The sequence below is a fragment of the Stegostoma tigrinum genome, chromosome 7, assembly GCF_030684315.1.
Source record: "Stegostoma tigrinum isolate sSteTig4 chromosome 7, sSteTig4.hap1, whole genome shotgun sequence".
In the NCBI taxonomy this organism is placed as follows: Eukaryota; Metazoa; Chordata; class Chondrichthyes; order Orectolobiformes; family Stegostomatidae; genus Stegostoma; species Stegostoma tigrinum.
This window is the reverse complement of record NC_081360.1, coordinates 29034474-29053003: the sequence shown is the minus strand read 5'-3', so window position 1 is coordinate 29053003 and position 18530 is coordinate 29034474. Positions and strand designations below refer to the sequence as shown.

Here is an 18530-nt window from a genome sequence, read left to right as displayed (position 1 = left end):
AACACTCTCCATCCCATATCCCTGATGGAAAGAAGAGGATTTCCTTATAAAAAAGCTGTCCACTGGGTATTTCTGTTGCCAGAAGGTAAAAACTTATTCCAGGACATAATAGGAACTGCAGATGCTGGAGAATCCAAGATAACAAGGTGTAGAGCTGGATGAACACAGCAGGCCAAGCAGCATTATAGGAGCAGGAAGGCTGACGTTTCGGGCCTAGACCTTTCATCATTTTATCTACTGAAGGATCTAGGCCCAAAACATCAGCCTTCCTGCTCCTAAGATGCTGCTTGGCCTGCTGTGTTCATCCAGCTCGACACTTTGTTATCTCTAAAAAGGAAGTGGAAATTGTGCAGCAGCCCATACAGGAAAACACTGTTGTTTTGAAAGATAAAAAGGTAAATTGTGTGATGCAGGATCCCAAGGGAGGTTTTGGTTTCAGGTGCCAATGTCAAATTCCAAACAAAAAGGAATCAGTGCACCTGGAAGCTCACCAGACACTCCAGCCACTTTGACGCCCCACCCCCATGAGTTCCTCAAGTATCACAGGCTTTGGATGCGTAGTGGTTGTTAGTTGATGCTGTAACATCCAATTGCACTGGTGCTGTTCAGCCCACTCCTCTGCTGTCCAGTACATAGAGCCTGGCCACATTGACACCCTAGCCACCAACTGTACCTTAAACTTTGATAACAGAGAGCCTGTTCCTGAGCAGCACCTCCCTTATGACAGCTGCCACTTCAATAAACAGTGAACTACAGTAAGAAGGTTGTATTATGCTAGAAGAATTGTATGTTTAGCCAGAGAAACTGGGCCAAAGCACTATGCAAAGCTACCTGCATTTGAACTCAAGATGGCAAATGTCAAATAATTTAAATTCCCCAGTTGCTGTGGATGGATTTGAACTTTCATTTATGAAATGGTACTCTAGCCTTAAATAATGTAAACCCACTTAACTATCTACAATGCTTCCATAATCCCTGCAAATTATTTCTTATTTAACTCTTTTGATCCTCTAATCTGTTGAAGCCCTTTTTCACTTTTTTTTCCTCCTTCCTACAATCTCCAACCTTTTTAAGACTGAAGTAAGCTGTCACCTAATCTATGTAGCTTTGTTTTGAAGCATCCCACCCAGACCTATTCCCCTATAACCCACACCCCCCCGAACACTATGGGCAATTTAGCACGGCCAATCTACCTAACCTGCACATCTTTGGACTATGGGAGGAAACAAGAGCACCCGGAAGAAACCCACGCAGACACGGGGAGAATGTGCAAACTCCACTCAGACAGTCGCCTGAGGCTGGAATCAAATTTTACGTTAATCTTGGTTTTGAGATTCTCTGCTTAAAAAGCATGCTGATTTAATATTTACAGGTTGTCTCTGAATCTCTCCAATACCTAGGTACCGAAGTACAGAGAAGTTAATATAACCTGGAGTCATAGTGGAACACCTTTAACAAATTTATTGGATTAATCCTGACTACAGTTTAAAATTTAGCACCTCCAAGGAAACAAAATCTGTATGCAATCTCCTTCTAAACTTTAGTTTGTACCTTTTATATCAATGTCGCAATTTCGTTAGTTTAGCTGTCTGAGTGCAACTCCAGTAGGAGACCAGGGAGGCACAAAGGCTGATCCAAGCACTGCAATTTCAATGTTATTTATCATTCTAATAATGATTAAAATCTGGGCTCAATGTTACTGATATGAACACTGTAGAGATTCAGTATACCTGAAGGGTTTTGCATTACAGAGGTGCAAGACACAATAATAAGAAAACTAGTGAATTACTTTAATTTTTTTCTTTTGGTGGTTGTTGGGGATCATTTTAGTTTCTACAGTACATTTCCTCCAACTCTTTTTTTTTCCCTCTGTGCAGTGTTCATATGACTTCATATTTGATTCACAAACATAATTTTTCTTCACTAGGAGAGTGTGAATATGTTTTCAATGAGCAAACTTTTGAGTATCGTCAAACTATTTATTGGAATCACATTTGAGATGGTAGTTTCATTTTAATTAATATTTATGTTTTCTTTCAGATAAATAATCTCCACATAGCTGAAAAGATTCTTCAAAGTAAACTATTTTTGACTGTTCTTGTGGGATTATTCTTCATTGAAACAGAAAAATAGAATAAATTTGGTAATAGAAAAGGTGGTGAAAATTAAAATTGCAGACAGTAAGTCCTCACTTGATGATGTTATCATGTTCCTGAAAAAGTTCAACTTTATTCAAACAACTTTAATCAAGTTGGTCTTGCCCATTAAAACTGGTGTAAAAGCTGCAGTTAGTTTCTACAGGACCTTTTGCATCAGGAAAAGTAATTTTTAACAAATCCTGTTGAAATACCAATAACAATTTAGCAACGTAACGTAACTTGAAAATGTAAAAAATACAAGAAATATCCTAACTTATTAATTACCTCCCCTTTGTTGCTTCTTCTGTTCATCATCCATTCTTCTTGCCCAACCTCTGCTTTCCAAATGTCCTGCTCCATGATACTCCCTTTTGCCAACGCTTTTCTCCTTTATCTTAATTCCTCTCTTTCTCCAATCCTTCCAGCTGCTGTGGAACCTTCCTCTTCATGAACCTAATTCCCCGCCTCTACCACTCATGACTTCCTTCTCCTGAAAATTTAGTGTGAGGGCTCTGGACATAAACAGTGCAAGGCAAAATGAGCAGCTTTAACTTGTGGGAATTAACCAAGTCAGAGTGTTGACATCAAGAGAAAGAGTCAGGGAGCATCACTATCCGGGAACTGGAGCGTTAACATTGAGAAGAGGGGTAAAGGAGTAGAAGAGACAGATACATATTGCCAGTCAAGTCACCCGATTCAAAACAACCTTAAAATGAAATCTTGTTGGTGAAGGCAAATTGGGGTGCCAGTCGCTGACCAACATGGAGGAGGAACACTAAAACAGGAATTTACTTCAGCCAATTCAATCCGATGCAACTGATTGAAATCAGCATTAGCAATACACTAGAGTGACTCTTGGGATGAAAATCATTTCTGGCTTCTATTGCTGTAACTAAACCAACTCTGAAGTAAAGTATTTTCTTTTCTGCAGAAATGGAGCAGTCAAGTGTTTGTCTTTGGGTCAAATATGAAACCTTCATTGTTGGGGTATTGCAGATCCCACCTCCTTCAAAATTCAGTATGCACTATCTTCGAAAAATGGCAACATATGTTCGAACAAAGGGAGGAGATGGTGGTTATCCCAGACTTTCTTGGCCTATGTGGAGGCACATTGCTTGTGGAAAGTTGCAACTGGCTGAATATTTGGCTTGGCTGTATTTTGAAACATTTGACAGCCTTTTAGAGAGAAGTTCAGAGGAGAGGCTGGAGTGGGCTGAGGCAGTATCTCATTGCAGGTCGGAAGAGGAAATTGACAAACTGAAAAATAAGGTATTGACTTTAATTTTGGTGAATACATCATTTTACTATGCAATAGAAAAATGTAAGTATCACTTAAAAATTTCCTGCAATATACTACTGGCTGGCTTTATGAAATTTGAGTAGTGATTATAAACAACTAAGAGCACTGCTGAGGTATGCTGACACATAACTATCTCCATGTAGACCCTAAATTGTGGATGTGCCTTGTTAAAAAGGAACCGAGTGAGTGACTTCACTTCTATATTAGATTGACAGTTATTAGTGCAAATCTATTATAGATCCTTCATGATCTCTGAAATCATCAGGTATATTTATTTAGGAAGCAGCCTTATTAATTCTTCGTCATTTATTCTGTATGCAGTTGACGTTACCTTTTATGAAACAAAACAAAATATTTAAATGAAATAGCAATGACTAAACACCCCTAATTTAAGAATTTTGACTCCAAGCTGTGGCAAGGAATTCAAATTCAATATCTGCCATGACTTTTTGTCAAATTTAAGTTGCCTTCATTCAGTCTTGGGCAGAAAATGGAATAGTGAATCTGAGAAGTTAGCTATGGAAACATGTATCCCAATGCGGAAAAAAAGCCAAACTGTATTTGGTGTCCATTGGAGGAGGACCAAAGATTCTGATGCTAGACATATTTATGATTAAGTCTGCTGCCATGTTAGCTAAAGAACTATAATGAAAGGATGGCACAGTGACAGTCAAGTTCACACAAGTTTCACTTGATAAGTGAGAGTCCCTCCAGGTCTTATTGAAAAATTGCACTTGAAAATTGTTCAGTTTAATTAGCACTGTAAATTTCAAGTAGTTTTTCCATTGTAGATATACAGATGGGTTTGTAAAATATAATCTTCTTTCATCTCTTTTAATTCCCTTCTAACTGAATTCTTAAATAAAGTACAAAGCTAGTGATCAAAGATTAACTGTAATCATTCTACCAGCATTTTTTAAAAAAACTGTAATTTACAATAAATCTGCTATATTGAAATACAATATCCCTAGCTAACCTTTGCATATAACTGCTTCCTCCTTCCACAGTAACCGGATTTTTGTACTTAACACAGATTAAAGTTGGTGTATGAGAAACGCCTGGTCTGCATAGAACTGGATAAGTATTTTAGGCACAAGACTAAATAGGGGTAATAAAGAAATCTGGGAAGTCAGATGATATCCTTTTCACTAGGTTTGAGGAAATTCAGGAAAAATTAAGGATATATCTTCTTGAGGCTATCCAGACATGTATCTTGATTGAAGAGAAGGCTTTTACAATGGATCTTTTAATGATGGTAGCTTTAAAATGAAAAAGAAATGAAATCAGCAATATGTTTTTGACAAGGCCTCAATGTTAATTCATTAGAATTATTAATAACAATTAAATAGGTTTTATTGTGAAGTTATTAAAAAGATCGCCTTAAATTTTATGTATTGTATTTCGGTGAGATACTTCATGGGGGCATTTATATATTCTGCAATTTTTAAACAAACGCTAATTTAAATTTAGCCTTTTTTTAACCTCCCAGCTGTCAGTAGACACGCTGCAATTCCTGCTGTTTCTGTACGTACAGCAGCTGAACAAAGTTTCTCTTCGAACATCCTTGATTGGAGAGGAATGGCCAAGTCCCAGGTGTCCATCACCTGATCTGGATGGAAAATCTAATTCTCAGAACAAGGTAGGTTTTTGTATGATGAATAAAATGCTGCCTGACTAATGAAAAGAAAGTACACAAACAAGGAAACTGCTTTAATTAATTGTACTAATTTTTAATTAGCTATTCAGTGCTCTGGTCTGTGCACAAGCATGACCCCGACATTCCCTGTAGTCAGTCATTTCAACACAGCGTCCTGATCGCATGCCCACTTTTCTGTCTTTGACGTGCTCCTGTGCTCCAGCGAGCCACAATGCAAGTTGGAAGAACAACAACTCACCCTCAGACTAAGCACTTTACAGCCTTCCAGACTTAAGATTAAGTTCAACACCATCAAATTGCAAGCAAATTCCTATTTCTTCCTTGTCTTTTATCTTTACTTGTTACGTTCTCTGTCACCATGTCCTCTCTCCCCTGCTCCCACCCCAGTGGGACTGTCTTCTTTCAAGTCTAGCAGTTAGACACACCATTGTTATGCTGTTCTCACATTCTGATCACTTAATCTGAAAATCTTTGATAATGGGAACTGCCGATGCTGGAGAATCCAAGATAATAAAATGTGAGGCTGGATGAACACAGCAGGCCCAGCAGCATCCCAGGAGCACAAAAGCTGACGTTTCGGGCCTAGACCCTTCATCAGAGAGGGGGATGGGGTGAGGGTTCTGGAATAAATAGGGAGAGAGGGGGAGGCGGACCGAAGATGGAGAGAAAAGAAGATAGGTGGAGAGGAGAGAGATAATGGGAACTGCAGATGCTGGAGATTCCAAGATAATAAAATGTGAGGCTGGATGAACACAGCAGGCCAAGCAGCATCTCAGGAGCACAAAAGCTGACGTTTCGGGCCTAGACCCTTCATCAGATGAAGGGTCTAGGCCCGAAACGTCAGCTTTTGTGCTCCTGAGATGCTGCTTGGCCTGCTGTGTTCATCCAGCCTCACATTTTATTATATAGGTGGAGAGGAGAGTATAGGTGGGGAGGTTGGGAGGGGGTAGGTCAGTCCAGGGAAGACGGACAGGTCAAGGAGGTGGGATGAGGGTAGTAGGTAGGAGATGGAGGTGCGGCTTGGGGTGGGAGGAAGGGATGGGTGAGAGGAAGAACAGGTTAGGGAGGCAGAGACAGGTTGGACTGGGTTTGGGATGCAGTGGGTGGAGGGGAAGAGCTGGGCTGGTTGTGTGGTGCAGTGGGGGGAGGGGCGAACTGGGCTGGTTTTGGGATGCGGTGGAGGAAGGGGAGATTTTGAAGCTGGTGAAGTCCACATCGATACCTTTGGGCTGCAGGGTTCCCAAGCGGAATATGAGTTGCTGTTCTTGCAACCTTGGGGTGGCATCATTGTGGCACTGCAGGAGGCCCATGATGGACATGCCATCTAAAGAATGGGAGGGGGTGTGGAAATGGTTTGCGACTGGGAGGTGCAGTTGTTTATTGCGAACCGAGCGGAGGTGTTCTGCAAAGCAGTCCCCAAGCCTCCGCTTGGTTTCCCCAATGTAGAGGAAGCCACACCGGGTACAGTGGATGCAGTATACCACATTGGCAGATGTGCAGGTGAACCTCTGCTTAATATGGAAAGTCATCTTGGGGCCTGGGATAGGGGTGAGGGAGGAGGCGTGGGGGCAAATGTAGCATTTCCTGCAGTTGCAGGGAAAGGTGCCGGGTGTGGTGGAGTTGGAGGGCAGTGTGGAGCAAACAAGGGAGTCACGGAGAGAGCGGTCTCTCCGGAAAGCAGACAAGGGTGGGGATGGAAAAATGTCTTGGGTGGTGGGGTCGGATTGTAGATGGCGGAAGTGTCGGAGGATGATGCGTTGTATCTGGAGGTTGGCGGGGTGGTGTGTGAGAACGAGGGGGATCCTCTTGGGGCGGTTGTGGCGGGGGCGGAGTGTGAGGGATGTGTTGCGGGAGATGCAGTCAAGGGCATTCTCGAGCACTGTGGGGGGGGAAAGTTGCGGTCCTTGAAGAACTTGGACATCTGGGATGTGCGGGAGTGGAATCCGTCATCGTGGGAGCAGATGCGGCGGAGGCGGAGGAATTGGGAATAGGGTATGTAATTTTTGCAGGAGGGTGGGTGGGAGGAGGTGTATTCTAGGTAGCTGTGGGAGTTGGTGGGCTTGAAATGGACATCAGTTACAAGCTGGTTGCCTGAGGTGGAGACTGAGAGGTCCAGGAAGGTGAGGGATGTGTTGGAGATGGCCCAGGTGAACTGAAGGTTGGGGTGGAAGGTGTTGAATTGGATGAACTGTTCGAGCTCCTCTGGGGAGCAAGAGGTGGCGTCGATACAGTCATCAATGTAACGGAGGAAGAGGTGGGGTTTGGGGCCTGTGTAGGTGTGGAAGAGGGACTGTTCCACGTAACCTACAAAGAGGCAGGCATAGCTGGGACCCATGTGGGTGCCCATGGCCAACCCCTTAGTCTGTAGGAAGTGGGAGGAATCGAAAGAGAAGTTGTTGAGGGTGAGGACGAGTTCGGCTAGGCGGATGAGGGTGTCGGTGGAGGAGGACTGGTCGGGCCTGCAGGACAGGAAGAAGCGGAGGGCCTTGAGGCCCTCTGCATGTGGAATACAGGTGTATAGGGACTGGACGTCCATGGTGAAAATGAGGTGTTGGGGGCCAGGGAATTGGAAGTCCTGGAGGAGGTGGAGGGCATGGGTGGTGTCACGGATGTAGGTAGGGAGTTCCTGGACCAAAGGGGAGAAAATGGAGTCCAGATAGGTGGAGATGAGTTTGGTGGGGCAGGAACAGGCTGAGACAATGGGTCGACCAGGGCAGGCAGGTTTGTGGATTTTGGGAAGGAGATAGAAACGGGCCGTGCGGGTTTGGGGAACAGTGAGGTTGGAGGCTGTGGGTGGGAGGTCCCCTGAGGTGATGAGGTCATGAATGATTTACTACCAAAATCTTTTCCCTCCCAGCGCAGTATACCACCACCCCATTGCATGAATGCTGCCCTCTCCACACTTCATTCTGATGACGAGTCATCCAGACTTGAAACATTAGCTTGCCGTCTCTGCATGGATGCTGACTGACCTGCTATGATCTTCCAGCATTTGTTGTTTTCACTACAGATTCCAGCATCTGAAGTACTTTGCTGCTTCTACGCAGTATAATTCACTTTATTTAACTTGAACTTTTAGTTGATGAGCATAAAATAAGTATACCAGTTCTGCACTCCCCTATCTCAAAACTAATTTCTAAATAATTACAGTGGAGTTTTTAAAATTGCATGGAAAAAAAGTTAAGATCATGGATATAAATTCTGTATTTTTCACAAATGGAACGTGCCAGTTTATTGGGGATATTTCCTATCAGTGCCAGTCTAGATACATTCTTGCAGTTCACTGTTAACTTTATGAATTGTTAAATTCAAAAGTTAACATTTTTGTGTATTGTAAAATCTCTATTTAGGATTAAGTCAGTTTCTTGCTTATTAAAACATGAATTTGAATGAGTTGTGTTGTGCAAGTTTAAGATGTATTCTTTTAAATCTTCATAAATACAATTTAATTAGTGGTTTTGAGCTTTAACCTCCATTTTTGTTGCATATAAAAGATAGTCATAAGGCCCACGATGTTTGCCTGTATCACTTCCTCCAGATGATTCAAATTTTCTCATCAAAAAATCTTTATTTTCTGGGTCCCAGCCTTGTTAATTATTATCCAAAACAATCTACTCTTGCTTCCTTCATGCTGCAGCTGCCTGTTTTTCTAGAAGTTCACCTCATTCCACCATAACAACTCTAAAATTCAATCTCAAATCCTGTTCCATTGACTTAGTTATTCTGAGAACAAAAAATTTCCAGACATGGTTTCTTCCATGGTTCCTCCATTCATGTGGTGGGCCTTATCCTAACTATCTCAATCAACTCATTGATCTTTATAAGCTTCCAAATACCTGGATCAGACTGCTTTAATTGCCACATTTCACTAATGAATGCCTATCTGTTGCATTAAGACTTTGTTTATAACTCAGTGTTTTTAGGTTGGAGTTTGGACTTGTTGCACTGCCTGGACCTAATTACCTCCCTCTGCTATAAGTATCTATGGTTCTTAAGGGTCAGAATATTCTTCGTGGAGTGGGTGAGCCAGAATGAAAGATATTGAGGTTCATTTTAAACTTTAAGAACTATGTCAGTTACGATTATAGATTGGTTCTCTCAAGCTCAATATTAACATTTGCTTGCCCTGATTAGTTCTAATTCCCATTTCAGGTGCAGATTTCCAAATTTTTAAATAATTTTATTAAGTTTATTGTAATGCGTACAAAAGAAATAATACTTGATAAAAGCAGTGGTTTTCAGTTGATCCAGTTGGTTGTACTGGTTGACTAAACACAGGTTCTGTTCTATTGATTGAAGTTTCTCTCCTGTCTTCAGTGTTTCCTTGTATGTTGTACACATCAGAAGCACAGTCTGTTAATCCTGGTCGGCCTCTTCTCTTGTTTATGATCAGAGATACCCCAAATTTTCATTAACTTATTAGTGTAGCACTGTCACTTTTGATTTGGCAAATAAATCTGCCCAATTCCTCGTTAGTTTCTTTAAAAGTAATGTTAATTTTGGTGACATTACTTCTTACTATCATCTGATTCATTCTTTGACATGCTGATCACTTTGTAAGATGATTTTCCTTCTCCTAGCTTACTAACTCCATAAAATTTCAGCAGGATAAGGTCACACCAGTAGAACAATGTATATATTTGCCTTTTTTATTTGTTCATGGGATGAGAACGTCGATGGCTGGCCAGCATTTATTGTTCATCCTAGTTGCCCTTGAGAAGGTGGTGGTAAGCTGACTTCTTGAACGGCTGCAGTCTACTTGCTTTGGTTTGATCCACAATGCCATTAGGGAGTGAATTCCAGGATTTTGACCCAGCCTAGAGCATGTAGTGCCAACTCCCAGTGATTTACTGTCGTACTAGATATCCCAACGCATATCTCAGAATATTCTTCAAAACCTATCAATATCCTTTAACTAGAAGAACTGCATGTGACTCCACAACAATCATAGATACCTAAAACAAATTGAAGCTTCAAATAACCATACCAGTGTAACGTACATAGACCTGTTGCATACTTCCTAAGTTACAAAATTAAACATTTTAGTCATCATTTTAGACTCAAAATGTTAGCCTGCTTTCTCTGCATGAATGCTGCTTGCCTGTTGTGATTTCCAGCACTTTTGTTTTCAGTAAACATTTTAAAACACAGTTGTGTCTTTGAGTAAAAGTTACATAAACTTCAAAATTTCTTTCATATTTGTTAACCTAAGCCATAAAAGTAACCACAAAACCATAAACCAGTGACCTTAGTTTTTATTTGGGACAAATTACTTTCTTCCTTACACAAAGTGTTTACAACTAACGTGCTCAACAAAATGTAATTTAGTTCCCTGCTTGATAAATCAAGTAAATATTTTTAATTGTTGGAAATATTACTCAATCTTACAAAATCTGGACACACACCCTAAATGAAGGAAAATTCTTGTAAAACCCATAATGATAGTCCTAATTTTACTTTTATTCATTCATGAGATGTGGGTGTTGCTGGCTGAAAGCCAGCATTTATTGCCTTCCCTAGTTGACCATGAAAAGATGGTGTAAGGCCTTTTTGAACTGCTGCAGTCCATTTATTGGACACCCACAATGCTATCAGGGAGGAAGTTCCAGGATTTTGACCTGGAGTCACTGAAAGAATGGAAAATAGAATATTTCCAAGTCAACATGCCCTTGTCCTTCTAGATGGTAGTAGTCATAGGTCCTGTCCAAGATACCTTGCTGAAATCCTGTGGGGCATCTTGGAGGTAGTACACACTGCTGCTCCTGTGTGCTGGTAGTGGATGGAGTGAATGTTTTGTGGATGTCAGCTAATTGTCTGGGCTGCTTTGTCCTGAATGGTGTAAAGCTTCCCAAGTGTCGTTGGAGCTTCACTCATCCAGACAAATTGGCATCCAGGCATCCACTCCAGACTTGTGTTTTGCACTTGATAGGTACGCTTTGTGGAGAGCAGTTAACTGCTGCAGGAAGCCTAGTCTCTGGCATACTCTTGTAGCCAATGCATTTATATGGCTAATCAGTTTCTGGTTAATGTAGAACCTTGATAGTGGGGGATTCAGTTATGAGAATATCATTAAATGTCAAAGGGCGATGGTTAGATTCTCTGTTCTTAGAGATGCTCATGCTCTGGCATTGTTTGGCACAAATGTTACTTGGCACTTATTTGCCCAAACCTGGATGTTATCCAAGTCTTGTAATCGGAGATAGAATGTTACAATATTTGAGGAGTCGTGAACAGTGCTGAACGATATGCAATCGTTAGCAAACGTCTCCAGTTCTGACCTTATGATGGAAGGAAGGTCATCGATGAAGCAGTTGAAGATGGCTGGGCTTATGATCTCACTCTGAGGAACTCCTGCAGAAATGTCCTAGAGCTGAGAAGGCTAACCTCCAGCAACCAGAACCTTCTTCCTTTGATGCTAGGTATGATTCCAGTCAGTTGACAGTTTTCATCCTGGTTCCCATTGATTCTTGGTTTTGCTAGGGCTGGCTGATTCCACGTAGGTAAATGCAGTCTTGATGTTGAGAGCAATCACACTATCCTCACCTCTGGATTTAAGCTCTTTTGCCTGTCTTTGATCCAAAGCTTTAATGAGGCCACGAGAAGAATGCACCTGGCTGAACCCAGTCTGAACATGAATGAGAAGTTATTGCCGAGGAATACTGCTTGATAGCACGGTTGATGATCCCATCCATCACTTTTTATGAATGGTGGAACGGACAAATGGGGTGACCATTGGCCAAGTGACCTTTTTTTTTGTGTAGAACTCATGGGCTGCCCAATTATCCACATTTGTCTAGTAGTTGACAAGTTTGTTGCTGTACTGAAACAGATTGACGAGGGGCATGTCTTCAGTACTATTGTTGCAATAGGCTGATGGGGCCCATAGCCTCTATAGTTCTCAGTGTCTTCAGCAGTTTCGTGGTGTCTTGAAATTGGCTGAAGACAGGCAATCTCCAGAGGAGCTGTAATTGATTATCTGCTTGGCACTTCTTGTTGAAGTTTGTTGTAGATACTTAAGTATTATCTTTTGCACTAATTGGTTGACTTCCCATCTTGAAGATGGGGATATATATGGACCTTTCTCCTCCAGTGAGTTGCTTAAGTTTCCACCATCATTCACAACTGAATGTTTCAGGGCTCCAGAGCTTGAATCTGATCAGTTGGTTCTGGAATCATTTAGCCCTCACTGTTTCTTGCTGTCTGACATGCCAGCCGTCCTGTGTTGTAGCTTTGACAGGTTGGTGCCTCATTTTTGGGAATGCTTAGTGTTGCTTCTTTCAACTTTACTAAATCAGGGTTGATTGCCTGGCTTAATGGTAATGGTAGAATGGGGGTCTATTGAGCCATGAGGTAGCAGATTGTGTTTGACAACAATTTTGCTGCTGCTAATGGCCTACAGTGCCTCAGATACCCTATCTTGAGTTCCTAGATCAGTTGAAAGTTTCTCCTATTTTTGCACATTGACAGTGCTTTACACCAAATGGATGGAATCCTCATTGTAAAGATGGGATTTTGTCTCCACAAGGACCGTGTGGTGGTTACTCATAGTTCGTTTCTTACTAATATGCCATGGGCCGATGCACTTGCAACAGGCAGATTGGTGAGGATAGGATGAACGTCAGATATGTTTTTTCTGTCTTATTTGCTCCTTTGCCACTGACCATGGACCAAGTCAAGCAACTGTGCTTTAGGACTTGACAAGCTCTGTTAGCAGTGCTGTTGCTGACCCACTCCTGTTAGTGGACATTGAAGTTCCCCACCCAGAGTTCATTTTGCCACCCCTGTCCCTTGGTGTTTCCTCCGAGTGGCATTCAACATGGAGAAACAGTGATTCATCAGCTGCAGGGGGTCATACATGATATTCAGCCTGATGCTTTGATATATCATGAGGCTTGGAGTCAATGTTGAAGATTCCCAGAGCAACTCTCCCCTTTGTGTGTTTGCCATTGTGCCACCACCTCTGTTCAGTCTGTATTCCTGGTGGGACAGGGATGGCAATGGTGTTATTTGGGACATTATCTGTATCGTATGATTCCATGAGTAGTTCAGTGTCAAACTATTGTTTGACTAGTCTGCGACTAACCCCAAATGTTTGTAGGGAAGACTACGTAGATTTAATAGGGCTGAGTTTGCTGTCGTTTCCAGGTAGTTTGTCTGGTTTAATTCCTTTTTGATATATTTTAGTGGCTTCAGTGTGATTTCTTTTAAGTGGTTTACTGGATGATTTCAGAGGCCAGTTAAGAGCCACCCACATTGTTGTGGGTCTGGAGTCACATGTAGGCCAGACCTGTAAATCATTGCTAGATGGGTTTTTACAGTATCGACAGTTGTCATCATTAGACTTTTAATTCCGTTTTATTATTGCACCATCTGTCATAGTGGGATTTGAACCTGGGTCCCCAGAACATTACCTCGGTATCCGGATTACGAGACCATCAACAATGCCACTACACTATTGATTTCCTATTCTATTTATCTACAAGTGGCTCACCCAAGCCAAACCAAGACTGTTTGCCTGAGAAGATTTGATGGAGCAATGAGTACCCACTGTCACACCTTTTCCCCCATTTTAACTCACACCCACCCATGTTCTATTCTGTGCTCCCAATTAAGTGCACTTAACCAAACGTGAAGTTATTAGCTTATATTGAAAACTGTTTACAAAAATATATGCCAGTCTATACAAGTTTTTTCTTATCCTTTTTCTAGATTTTTCTGTACAACTTGGTGTCACTACATTTGGCAATTATGGCATTCTGATGAAGGCTCACTGGAGCTGAAACATTAACTTTGCTTTCTCTTCACACATGCTGCTAGACCTGCTTGAGTTTTTCAGCAATTTCTGTTTGGTAATACAATAATTATAAACACAGTGTACTCCTTCAGATTTCTGATGAGTACTTAAACGAAGCAAAAGGACGATGTAGCAAGACACTTTGTACACCCTGCTTATGATAAAATTTGATTAGAAACCCTGGGTATTTAAAAGTACCCTTTGTCTTCTGTCTTATGGCCAGTTTTAGTTCCTAATCTGCCGTCACAAAGTGAAGCCTAATTTTGGCGCATGATATCATGATTTGTCAAACATTCATTGGTGTACATAGAAACAATAGATTTGAGTTGTTTTTCCAGTCATTGAGGTGGAGAATATCTGTGTTTGGAAATGCTGTCATTTTTCAACGTTTCCTAAAGTCAGACAGATTCTTTCAGGTCAGGTGCCACTGGCCTGTTAGTCACTTTGTTCTATTCTGTATGGTAATTGTTCTGAAAAAAATTAATCTTCTTGAAAAAATGTTTTTGTTTGTTCCATCAACCTTTACACCCAATTTTTAAGTTCAAACATAAATTGATCTGTACCAAGTTACTTGATTATGCCTTGAAATGTTTTCTCAGTTGCAGCCAGGGATAATTTCCATTGTTACTATTTTACTCAAATATTTTATGGGATATAAATAATCCAGTACTGAATGTTTCATAATAAATTGTTGAAAATTGACATTTTGTCTTTGTACGTTCCAGAATATGGATGACCACAACCATCTGGCATTTGTTCTGAACCACTTGTCAGAGTTGTTGGAGCTTCTCCTAGACCCTGAACAACTCACTGCTTCATACCACACAACCCATGACAGTATGATATCTATAGAAGCAGTTAAAGCATTGAACTTTCTCATTGAAGGAAGTGTTGGTCAGAATGAAGTAATTTATCCTGTACACGAACTGGCTCTCTGGCAACCAATTCTAGCCACATCTGGCTACTCCAGACTTTCCAAGATGTTCTGTTTCCATAAACTACAGAGCTGGTTGAGAAGCGTGCTGGGACCAAATCCATTTGGCACTGCAGTCTGCTTTCGAAAAGGGAAGAAACTGGCATGGGCGCAGCAAGGTAATTTAACTGGATTAGACTTGAAAGCAAAAGCTGTAGAACTCATTGAAATCTGAGTTTCAATTACTTCAAGTCAGCACAAATATTTATGACAAGGAACTCTCTGCAAAACAACTTGTCGTGGGTGTTGGCATGTAGGACCTGAATACGATGTGTTGATTCTGTTCTTTTTCCTGAAGTTCAGGTAGCATTTCATACACTTTCTCACTGGCTCATAAAAATAGTCATTCCATTCAAATATTACCACAAGACTTTTGCTACATTTTCCTGAAAACACTTCCCATATTGTCAAGGCTGGCAGGATTTGTTTTTCCATTTTTCTACTCTTTTTATTCCCTGTCCCCCTCTCATTAATATACACCATCATACTAAGGAAGTGAAAACAATAAATCATTCTCAAGAATTTGCTGATGGTTTAAACAAGTTTGTGGGAAGCTGTCCAAAGTGATTTTTTTTTTAACTACTTTGGCTTAATGGGTACACTCTCTGTCCTCTCCCCAAAAGCACTCTTTAACATCTCTGAAAATTGGAAGTAACATTTAAGGTGATAATTAACATCTGTGATTCCCAGTCGTTCCATTGTCCAATATAGTATATAATGACAGGCTTCCTGGTCTTTCAAAAACAGACCAGCTGTACAATCTGTGGGGTGGAGAAAAGACATTATTATGAGGGATGTCTAAAGTAGATCAATTAAGCACTGCATTTCTTTTCCCACCCCTCTGACTTTAGTTCACGGTGATAGGTCTTCTGTTGAGCAAATTGACTCAATTAATACATTTCAACAATTTAAGCTAATGATATATAATTTACCTTTTTGAATTGTTAAAGTCCAATTTTACCTGTGTTACTCTTAACTTAATCCAAATTAATTCACTTAAGATTGGGTCCTTTTGAGTCGTTGACCTATGAAACATAATTTGAACAATGCCAAAAGCTGCCAAAATGCATATCACTAGAACTTACTTGGGTATCCAGCAGGTTTGAAAACAATAATATTTTAGATTCGGAAGAAAATATAGTCATAATTGTTTTCGCAAATGTTAAGATGCCTTACGTATTAACATGGTAGTAGTTTTTTTTTCAACTCTGAAGGAAAAGCTGCCACTCTGAATAAAGGTATCACTTAGCATTATTATTTAGTTGTTTGGTTTGTCTCCAGCACCACTTTAGTTTTAATTTTTTGTAATTATCCCTCTGCCTCATTTAATCAGATTACCCTTCGCTGGTTATTCAGCTGTTGACACTTTACTCACACCGTCTGACACTTTGGATCACCTGCAGGACTTATTATTCGACACTGCAGTCACATCATTTGTAAGATCTTTTGATCTCTCTGCCCATAAATTCTGTGTGCTTCTCTCTCACTTCAGCTGACGAAGGGGCTATGATCTGAAAGCTTGAGATCTTAAATAAACTTGTTGGACTATAACCTGGTGTCGTGTGACTTTGTCCATCCCCGGTTTTTAAAGGGATTCTTTAGAAAGAGACTTTTTTTTCAAGGTTTACTATTTGGTTTTTGGGGTACGTTTTCACTAACTCATTTATTAGACTTCTCCTCCCTTCTTGCAGCCCTGCACTCCTCTGGCAGTTTCCCTCACATCTCCAAAGTTTGATCCATCCTCTTCAAACCATCCTGCAGTTGTGTTCTCTTTGTATCCTTGCCCTCCTCTGGTTTATGCGCCCACTCTAGACACAGCAGACGGAACTTCTACATTTAATGAAAGGCCAACAAGTTGCACATCCCAAACCTGTGACCTACTTTTTAGATGGACAAAGGTAGCAAGTATTTAACACCATCAGTTTCAAGTCGCACACCATTTTAACTTAGATAAAATTAGCCTCTCTTTCATTGTTGCTGAGTCAGTTGCCTACTTGACAGGACTGTGGGAGTACCTTCAACTACCATTGTTCACCGGCACCTCCTAAAGGGAGATTGTAGATTAGCAACAAATGCAAGCTTAGTGAGTGAAGTCCATATCCTGAGAATGAATTTCTATTTCAAAGAAGTGTCTCTGTATTTGGGTTGCCAGGTTCATAATCATTGTCATCATAATCATTCATAATCTTTCTTACTTCAGTGGTGATAACTAAATTAACCTGGAATCAACATATTGTTGACTTTGATAACTCAAAATTGTACAACTTTTAGTGAAGATCTGATGCTCAAACTAACTGGAGTAACTTATAACTACACAATTTCTGAAACAAGTTTAAATTTATAAGTTTTTTTCTGTTACATTTCAACTCATTTAGGGTAGACTTAATTCTTAGATCTGTAATTTAGATTGTGCTGATGACTCTGCTCTCATGGGTTTGCTCCAGCCAGCCACCTATATTTGATATTCAGACTTGTAACAATGTAGACAATATTACTGAACTATTTTCTCTGTTTCTTAGTTGAAGGTACGACAAAAAGGGCAAAGATTGCATGCAATATTTATACAGCACCTAAAGGCCACAAGGTGGTGGTAATGACACAAGTGTACAAGCAAACCCTGGCTAAGAGCTCGGATCATCTAGTTGGAGCTCACATTAAAATTCATCGCTGCAATGACTGCTATATATATCTCTTATCTCCTTTCAGGTGAGATTTACATTTACGGAGGAAAAAATGAGGACTTGATATTAGTTTTAAACTGAAAAATAAAGCTGACAATTAATAGTTTTATTTATAATATCAATATATGTTTATTTCTGTGTGGAAAATCTAGATTTTCTTCAGGTTTTTCAGTAAGGTTTGAATGATCTAGATTGTGCAAAATGAAATCACTATGCTATGTGCTTGTCTTCAGGCAATTATGTCACTCCTTCACAGTAGGGAGAACTTTGTGTTCCCAAAAAGTATTGACTTTAAGTAGACTGTCTCTTAAAAAGCAATAGTTTCTATTTCTGTAGCACCCTTAATGTATTAAAATGCTCTGACACGTTCAATAGAGCAGCATAAAACATAAAAGACTGTGGCACTGAGTCACATGGCATTGCTGGGCAGATGACAATGAGTGTTGTATAGGTGGAAATAAGGTAGATGGGAAATTCCTGAGCTTCAAATGTTAGGAACTGAACATACTTCCCCCAGTAGTTAAGTTTGGAACTGCTCAAGAGGTCAGAGTTTGGTAAGCACACATCCCAGAGGGTTGTGGTCTTGGAGGAGATTACAGAGATAGGAAGGGCAAGGCCACAGAGGGATTGAGAAAAGAGGTTGAGAATCTTAAAATCAAGACATTGTGTGACATTGAGATCAGGTTTGATAGATAAATAAGACTTTTGCAAGTTAAAATGAGTAGTACAATCTTGGTTAACATGCTCACAATGCAAAAGAATGAAGGATCAGTCAAGATTGTAGTGGAATATTCAAGCCTAGGTGTAACTAAGGCATGAGTGAGGACTTTTGTAGCCGGCGAGTTATGGCAGAAACAAAGTCAGCTACTGTTATGGATGTGGTAATAAGCAGTCCGAGCGATGGCACGAATGTGATCAGAAGCTCGATTCGGGGTCACCTTTGACATCAAGTTTGCAAACAGTGTGACTCGGTCTTGGACAGTTGTT

At 40.6% G+C, this 18530-nt stretch overlaps 1 protein-coding gene across 8 annotated transcripts in view; it reads left to right on the top strand.

The window, feature by feature from the left end:
* tbccd1 (TBCC domain containing 1) overlaps window positions 1-18530 on the top strand; it is a 66531-nt gene that overhangs the window by 41183 nt on the left and 6818 nt on the right. For 7 of the 8 annotated variants that reach the window (XR_009445931.1, XM_048533996.2, XM_059647137.1 and 4 more), the window contains 4 exons: window positions 3070-3407; window positions 4928-5077; window positions 14615-14981; window positions 17382-17568. Coding sequence is in view for 7 of the 8 variants with exons in the window: in XM_059647137.1 (XP_059503120.1) it covers window positions 3070-3407; window positions 4928-5077; window positions 14615-14981; window positions 17382-17568 (1042 nt within the window). In the remaining variant the exon portion in view is untranslated. Of the gene's footprint in view, window positions 1-305; window positions 2181-3069; window positions 3408-4927; window positions 5078-14614; window positions 14982-17381; window positions 17569-18530 lie in introns of those variants that run through there. The other variant, XM_048533994.2, reaches the window with a different exon arrangement.